The sequence below is a fragment of the Pteropus vampyrus genome, unplaced genomic scaffold (assembly GCF_000151845.1).
Source record: "Pteropus vampyrus isolate Shadow unplaced genomic scaffold, Pvam_2.0 Scaffold33, whole genome shotgun sequence".
Taxonomy (NCBI): domain Eukaryota; kingdom Metazoa; phylum Chordata; class Mammalia; order Chiroptera; family Pteropodidae; genus Pteropus; species Pteropus vampyrus.
The window spans coordinates 1,804,963-1,813,916 of NW_011888814.1; the positions used below are offsets into that span (position 1 = coordinate 1,804,963).

The 8,954-nt window shown below is 38.4% G+C and overlaps 1 protein-coding gene across 1 annotated transcript in view; it reads left to right on the plus strand.

Moving 5' to 3' along the window:
• Nucleotides 1-686: 686 nt before the first annotated feature.
• The window catches only part of KCND2 (potassium voltage-gated channel subfamily D member 2), a 476,246-nt gene continuing 467,978 nt past the window's right edge, over nucleotides 687-8,954 (plus strand). The window contains exon 1 of the mRNA XM_011357158.1: nucleotides 687-2,750. Coding sequence (XP_011355460.1) covers nucleotides 1,636-2,750 — 1,115 coding nt within the window. The 5' untranslated portion in view covers nucleotides 687-1,635. The remainder of the gene's footprint in view (nucleotides 2,751-8,954) is intronic.

Below are 8,954 nucleotides of genomic sequence, written 5' to 3' on the forward strand. Positions count from 1 at the left end.
CCAAGCCACCGCAGCCGAGCGCGTGCAGCTTCCCTTTGTTCATCGAGGCTCGCTCTCTTCCCCGGCAGATCCACCTGGATGATCTCCCTCGGTGACATTTTGCCCCGGGGCTGGTGGGTGGCTGGGGTGGAGCAAGAGGAGCCCGAGGGGGCGGGGGCGAAGAAAGGTCAAGCCGAGGGGAAGGCGGGAGACGCCTTTCATAACCTGCGTGGCGGGGCGTGCACGCGGTTATTTATTTATTTTTTCCTTATTTAGTGATCACACGAGCAGAGCGGCGCGGGAAGCCGGGGGACATGCAGGACCACCCACTGGCGGGGAAGCAGCGAGCCGCCCCCCCGCGTCCCCGCGCTGCCGAGCGCCTCCTGCCTCCGCGCTCTGGCGATTGCCCGCGCCGGCCCCGGCCCCGCCGCGCCGCCGCCGCCCGCCCGGCCGCCCCGCAGCCCCGCCGCTCCGCAGCCCAGCACCACGCCGCTCGGGCCGCGGCGACAGCGGCGGCGCAGTAAGTTGGCAGGAGAGAGTCCCCTTGGTTCTCGCCTCCCCCGCACCTTTTGAACTTGTTGCTACTGCTCGGCTCGGCTGCGCCTGGCTTTTGGAAGGTGAAAAGGAGGAGGGAAGCACGAAGGATTGGGGGAAGGGGAAGAAGAGCTCGCTTGAGCCTTATTTATGCTCCCTCAGCGCTTCGGATACGGTTGCTCAGGAGCTGCTCTCTCTGGTTTTCCCTTTCCGGGTGCACCGCGAGGAGAAAGTCTCTATGCAACTCAGCCCCGGCGCGCACTTTGTCAGGTATGTACCGCGGGCGAAGCGCGTTCTGCGCGGAGGCAGATGCTGCTACCGCCGCCGCCGCGGCGGCTGCCAGCTCCCGGGCTCCGTAACTGTCACACTGCACCTGAGCTGAACTTGAAAAGAGAGTGAAGGGACGACTGGGCGAACGCTTTTGGCAGAAACAGGGGGTGCTTCTAGACGAGGGGGAGGGGGGTCTATATTAACGCCCCCCACCGTGCCCACTGCACAGCACCTCCATCTCTGCAAATACGGCCGGAGGGGTAGAGGCGGCGACCGGACTCTCAAAGAAACGTGGGGCAGCGGCTGTGACCGCATCTGGCAAGCTACAACAGGTCGCCTTTTTGAGACTCCTTTGGCGGGAAGGGTTACTTGGAAAGGGAGGGTTTGAAAGAGCTGAAAGGGAAGGTGGAAGGAGGGTCCCCTAATTCGTCAAAAGAATACCAGAGTGACGGCCCTTCGTTTTCTCTACAATACAAGACACGTTACTGACCCCACTCTATCCAGACTGCGTCGGGGGAGAAATCAGAGACACCTGTTTGAAGAAATTGCTGCATCTGAAGTCACCTGTGTACTTCTTTGTACTAAGAGCGGTCTGGTCCAACTGCTGGAAGAGGTTTGGTTAGGTTCTGTTGGGAGTGAGTGTCAGGACATAGTATTTTCCAAATGCCTGTCTTTGAGGGAAACTTGTCCTTCTGAGAACTGTGACTTCACCAGGAGTCCTCCCTTGGAATAAGAGTGACACCCCTGGACCACGTTTCTCTGCTCTATTTGAGGGGAGGAAGTGGGTGATTGTGGCTACTTTGACCCACTGTAGAGGCCTGATTGCCCTTCTTGCCTCCATTTCAAGGAACCATGGCGGCGGGTGTAGCGGCATGGCTGCCCTTTGCAAGGGCAGCAGCCATCGGGTGGATGCCTGTGGCCTCGGGGCCCATGCCAGCTCCCCCAAGGCAGGAGAGAAAAAGGACTCAAGATGCTCTAATTGTGCTGAATGTGAGTGGTACCCGTTTCCAAACATGGCAGGACACGCTGGAACGATATCCAGACACTCTGCTAGGCAGTTCTGAGAGGGACTTTTTCTACCATCCAGAGACTCAGCAGTATTTTTTTGACCGTGACCCTGACATTTTTCGCCATATCCTGAATTTCTACCGCACTGGGAAGCTCCACTATCCTCGCCATGAGTGCATCTCTGCTTATGATGAAGAACTGGCCTTCTTTGGCCTCATCCCAGAAATTATTGGCGATTGCTGTTATGAGGAGTACAAGGATCGCAGGCGAGAGAACGCAGAGCGTCTACAGGACGACGCCGATGCTGACACTACAGGAGAGAGCGCGCTGCCAACCATGACTGCTCGGCAGAGAGTCTGGCGGGCATTTGAGAACCCCCACACCAGCACAATGGCCCTGGTGTTCTACTATGTTACAGGGTTCTTCATTGCCGTCTCAGTCATCGCTAATGTGGTCGAAACAGTGCCATGTGGGTCTAGTCCAGGTCACATTAAAGAATTGCCCTGTGGGGAGCGGTATGCAGTGGCCTTCTTTTGCTTGGATACAGCCTGCGTCATGATTTTCACAGTTGAGTATTTGCTCCGCCTGGCTGCAGCACCAAGTCGTTACCGTTTTGTGCGTAGTGTCATGAGTATCATAGATGTGGTGGCCATCCTGCCTTACTACATTGGGCTAGTGATGACAGACAATGAGGATGTCAGTGGCGCCTTTGTCACACTCCGAGTCTTCCGGGTCTTCCGGATCTTTAAGTTTTCCCGCCACTCTCAAGGCCTGCGCATCCTGGGGTACACACTGAAGAGTTGTGCCTCAGAATTGGGCTTCTTACTCTTCTCTCTTACTATGGCTATCATCATTTTCGCTACAGTTATGTTCTACGCAGAGAAAGGGTCTTCAGCCAGCAAGTTCACCAGCATCCCTGCTGCCTTCTGGTATACCATCGTCACTATGACGACACTAGGGTAGGTGCCATCAAGGGAAATGGGATGGAGGTTGGATGTGCGGGAAGCGTTGGTGGACCAATTAAGGTTATAAAATAAATAGAGGACATAATTTTTCTCTTTCCTAAATGGGTTTAGGAAAGCATTATCTAAATGGTTCTGAAGAAGTCTTTTGATCTATGAAATGAGTATGATATAGAGATTGAAAAAATACTTAGGGAGTTGCTGGCAAATATTTACTGATGCCTGAAAGTGATAAAGACAACAAAGAAATTTTAGAATTCCTGAATATAGGAAAAGATCATCGATAAGTATGAATACATAAAAATATAATGACAATGAAGAACAAAACCCGTGTCCCAATAAAGGTATGAATTTGCACAATATATACTGAAATACCTAGAAAGTGCTTCAGTGTATTCAAATGAAAAGTTTCCATGTATATTTGAAGTATTATTTTCACGAATAGATACTTTTGGCATGCATTTTTTTTCCTTTAAGAACCATAATTTTTCTTGTACATTATGAAATATAGGCAATAGATATAATTATTAAAGGATTTTGTAACATATGTGCATATTCATATATACGCATTTTCATTATGGCTGATGTTATGCAGTTTTAGAATATAAGGGCTGAAACTGACTTTACAAAATGCAATGGAATGATATTTGCAATATATTTAAGACTCTAGGTTCATAGTTTCAAAAAAAGAGGCAAATGGACTGTCATCCACACATTTTCTTAGAAACTACAGATCCCATCAGGCAGTGGGTCAATCGATGCCTATTAAATACACGTAGAAGGTAGAGCATATCTGGTGAGATTGATGGTCATCAAGGGCTGGTTGCATTACAGAATTTTGTGCAGTCTAATCTCCTTCCAGAATTCTTTTGTGTATTCTTTTATTTGGGTGTGATGATGGTTTGTAAGCAAAGGGGCATATTCCCAATAGTGTTTTTTTTAAAATAAATTTTAAGCTAGAATTAAGATTTTTTTAGATTATAGAAAAAAGGAAAGGTATGAAATGATTAATAATGTTAATCAAACTGCAGAAAAGTAACAGCATTTACATATTAGAGATTCTAATAAAATAAGATGATTAGAGCCTTTTACTTTTATGAGTTCTTAGATAAGCCAAGTAGTGATAGTGCCCTTTCTTCAGCTTTATGCTGCTTTTCTTGCATAGTTAATCAGTTTCAATAGGGACTTGGTAATGGCTAAAAGAAAAGAGTTATTCCCAAGGCTGCTTTTGAAGTTTTGTGTTTCTGACTAATTTAATTGCCTTCTTTAAATGATAATGTGGTTAAAATCAACCTAATTATATTAGACATCTTGTGTTGAACAGAATTTCTCCTGTTGTCATTTGGCCAACTAATGGAATATTTTATATGTGAAGAATTTTTGGCTAAGTAAGAAATTATGGTAAAGTAAAATATAATAATTTATGATTTTTGAGTTAGTCTAACATTTTTTGATCTACTGGTGCATTTGCAAAAATGAATTAGTGAAAATTCATATTTTATTGCTTATATTTCTTTTTTATCTTGTTGGTAATGTGGTGACAAATTTGGAAGAAGATTCAGAATACCTTAGCAATATAGGTGCTTATTTCTTATGAAAGAGGGTTATATATATATATAGCCCTTGTCTTTTGGGCCTTTGAAATCTTTATTAAGTACAATTAGATAGTACAAATCAGTATCAGGACTTCAAATTAGAAATATATGTATAAAAAGAGAGGACTTTGTGTTAAAAGGAAACAAAAGAAGAAATATGAAAAGAATATATATTTTTTAAAATTTGGTGTCAATAGCAGTGTTTTTCATGAAGTCAGTGAGTCATTTTAATGCTATGTACTGTCTACGTGATTGAATATAGGTATCATAATGAATGTTGATGAGATGCTAATTTCATCTAACTAGATGTCTTATTCTAGATGTGAGTAGTATTATTTTAAAATTTATCTTCTGAAATAAATTTCAAATTTTTATTTTATTTTGAAATTTATTTTTGTTTTCAGAAAAAAATGAGGAAATATTAACCATTAATGACAGTTTTATTATATAAATGAGATCCTTATAAGCATCTACTTTTTGAAATGTTTTAAAAAACTGAATCATGATATCTGAGTAAAATCTATGAAATTGATTTAGCTCACATGTTTTGTATGTCGGTGGATTAGAAAAATTAAATATACACTATCTTAAAACTTGGAAGTAAAATGGGAGTTACTTTTAAGACTTAAATTTCACTGAAGTTGAAAAGTTTTATTTTCAAGAATTAAGCTAATTAATGATCCTGATGGGATACAGTAGCCATACTTTTAAGATGTAGATATGTTGATGCAATCAGCATTCAATCCACTTATTGGAAAAAAATTAAGAACATTTAACAAAATATATGCTTTATAATGTAGCACAGTTTCTTAGGAAAATGTCTTCAGTTTCTCATCAAAATATATTTATAACGTGTTTTATTTTCCTGGAGAAATAGATTCTTTCAAAATTACTGCTTTTTCTGTGTCTTATCTTTGGTTACATTGTGACTCGACAGCTTTATTTAAGAATAGAAAATATTCAACAAAAGCCATTGCCTGAATTTATTTTTTACTCTGTAGTTTTATATTCATAAGCTGAAATATAAAGTATTAACTTTCTGGAAAATGTGCAGTAGCTGATGCTAATATCAAACTGTGTGTGGTAGATGACCAAGAACTTCTCATTACACTATCTGAGCTCTTTTTTCATGGCTGTTATTTTTAATGGAATTAATGTTCATCAATTAATGATAATAGAAGTGAAAATGGAATCCTAAATAGTGGTTATCAAAAATTCCAGCTCATACAAACTTTATCTATGAGAAGAAATGGCCAAGATCTTTGTAATTCAGGACTGGCAGAATTATCTGCTCCCTCTCAGGTCATTTTAGGTAATATTCAATTGGTGTTTTGGTCTGAAGAAATGAGTGAGTCTATCTTAGAACAGTTGTATATTCCTCTAATCATTTCTCTGCTCCCTGAAATCTCAAATATATCATTATACTATATCTTAACCATGCTTGTTACAGAAGTAAATATTTAATTTGCTTCGAAATACAATTTTAAGACTACTCATTTCTTATTAAAGTAGGAAACATCAAAAGCACAAATTTAAAAAGTCAATAAAAGAAAGATTTTTAAAAACTGTTTAGATTGAGTGACCATGCATTTCTGTTCCTTCCTTCCATCCTTTCTGTGTACACGTATTGACCAGCATTAGGACCTAATTACCCTTTTATTCCTCTGCCTCCCTCTTTCCCATAATGCAATCTATACTGTCTTCAACTGCTTTGGGAGAAAAAGAACCTGCATCTCCTCTTTTGTCCTAATGACCTGTGGGAGATAGCATCCAGGCCTCATTGTTCATTCAGGTGGTAGTGCTTAAATATTGCCAAATTTAGGAAATTTCCAAATGTTCACCAATAACCAAAAACAATGCTGTAAAAATGTATTTAACAAGGTCCAACCTCAGTTTATTATTGTACCTCAATTCATGACTTGTGAGACGTGGTGCCAGGTGGCACATTAAATAATTTGAAGAGCTTTTGCGTTAGGCAATATCTGCATTCTTGGTCATGATTACTAACCATTCAGACCCTTTTTTAAAAAACAGATCGTATTACTCATGAGATAAAGCTTAAAAACTTGAGAAGTGTCATTGCTGTGGTCCATACCACTTTAATTTTCAAACAAAGTTGTTTTCATACAATTTTCAATATGAGAAAGAAAGCTGGTAATGGCACTTTTATTAAGTTTATGTTTAGAATGAAACTTTATGATTTAACTGCATAATTCATATTCTGATTTCTGAACAAATCTAGGAAAACAAATAGTTCATTTATAGTGTATATTCATCAGAAACTAATATGGTAGAATTATACCTGTGCTCAGAAAAAACTTCATGCAGTTGTTTGTTTCTAAGACTCTCAGACACTGGATCCGTAATATTTCAATTTTAATAGATTTGGTAAATTTCTATTTAAAAAAACAAATAAGCAAAATTGTTTTTCATTGTAATTTTTCTAACAATGCATCAGGGAAATTCCCTTTTTTATAATGGCATAACAGGAATGGAATTTTATATATACATAAATATATATTCACATGTATATATGAATAAAATAAGTCCTATATGTTATATTTGTATAATATATAAATATAATATCACATACAAGTAAATATATTAAGTATGTTATACATTATATATCTTATATAGCACATATATGTTACATAACATATATGTTATAAAATATGCATTATTAAAAAGAATAAACTTTTAAATATCTTTTTGCTATTCATCACTATTCTGACTACATAACCTTGGGAAACATTAGGAGTATATCTCGCAGAATCATTCATGTAGAGACTTTTGCTTTACCCGAGTATTACTGAAAATGGATGTAATTATTTTCCCCTGGCCAGCATGTTACGTAAATATTGCTAACGTGTTAATCAAATACATCTTTACAAGATGGGAAGCACCAAAATTTACCTTTCTGTTGAAAAGTCATGCTATGAGTAACATTCACTTTTATTTTGGTATACTACAATGGATTTTTATAAAATTCTTTATAGAGCATGCTAATTGATGGGAGTTGAAAATGAGCTTTTAAAGAAATGTAGAAAAATATGATATATATTCCTATTTTAGCATTTTAGGTAAACAAACCTTCAGTGTCTTTATTTTGCTTTAGTCATCATTTGAATTAGAGACAATATTTGACATGACATATGTATTTTTAAAATGTATGTATTTATACATTTTCAAAATGTGTACATCTTAATTTTTTTACAAGTATTTATTTGATTGCCAGACAGGTATGACAGGAAGAGATAATATGTGTTTTCTCAGCACAGTACCCTAGAGAAGGGGCCATTTTCTAATTTTCAGTGGGTCTATGACATTTTTTCTTTTTTAGGATTTCCCTTTAGGCTACAAATTGTCTTGGTCTTATAGTTATTTGTATAGTTACTTCATTTAATTTTGATGTCGTGTATTTTGTATTTGTGTAAACTTTCCTCTCAACTATTCTCATCTTTAAAAATGAGTTGATGAAGTTCACATTTTTTATTACCTAATTTCTGCATTCCTGGTGAAAGAAACTTAGCTCTTATTGATATAAAATCTGTCATTTTATACATCCAAGATTTTTTATGGATTGGTCATAGTTACACAATTAAATAGCAGCAAGATTTTTTTAAATTTCATTTTTTTACTCATTTTTTGAATACCTTAAAGTATTATCTAGGAATGTGCAATAATAACTATCTGGGGATTACTACTGATGCTATAGGGATTTAAAAAAAAGGAATACATTCATTCTTTATTCTATTAATATAATGAATTTCTTTCCTGGTTCTACTCTTTGTGGCTCACTCCACGTTTCTCAATATCACAGCTAACTCTGTATTCACTCAGTAATGGGGTTTATCTTGATGGCGACGAGTTGATGTAACACATCCATGTGTTGTCATCTGGTGAACTGTTAGGTCATCTGGTAGCAAACTACTTGATGGTGAATATTTTACATGGCCTAATGGAGAATAAAGTAAATCAATTACTTTCCCTAAATTACCTAAAAAAGATTTGGCTTGTGGGTCATGAAAACTCTACAAATTAACTTCTCTTTCATTGAAAGAACAGGAATGGTAAGAGGAACGGTGACTGAAAAAGTATTATTTTTTTCTTCAGAGTTGTGATAATGATTCACTCTTTTCCTTCTCCACTCTCCATGTACGCTACATTGTTTTCTGAGACCATATACATATTTTTCCCACCGGTTTTAGTAGCTAGATTTTTGACAGTGTGGGATATGGTCTGGTATTGAAAAGAAACCCGAGAATGAAACACCATCTCTACATTTCTGTGCACATTTATGCCGCTCCTTGCTTTAGTAAGTCCATTGGAATTTCTTGCCCTTAAGTTTTCTCCTTTGAGAGCCAACCTTCAAAATTGACCTTCCGCATGAAGCCTTCTTAACCTCCTAAGCCTATATCATCTATAGTTGGAATTACTCTTGACATTAGTAAATGCTATTTTATATATAATTTATGGTTTTACTTCTTGCCTTTCTAACTAGATTGAAAGGCTTTTGAGGTTTGGGTCTATACCTTTTGGGACTTATTATCTACTGGTTTGGTACTCAGATGTAGAAAAATCTATATTAGTGTCGCTGATCGTGGCA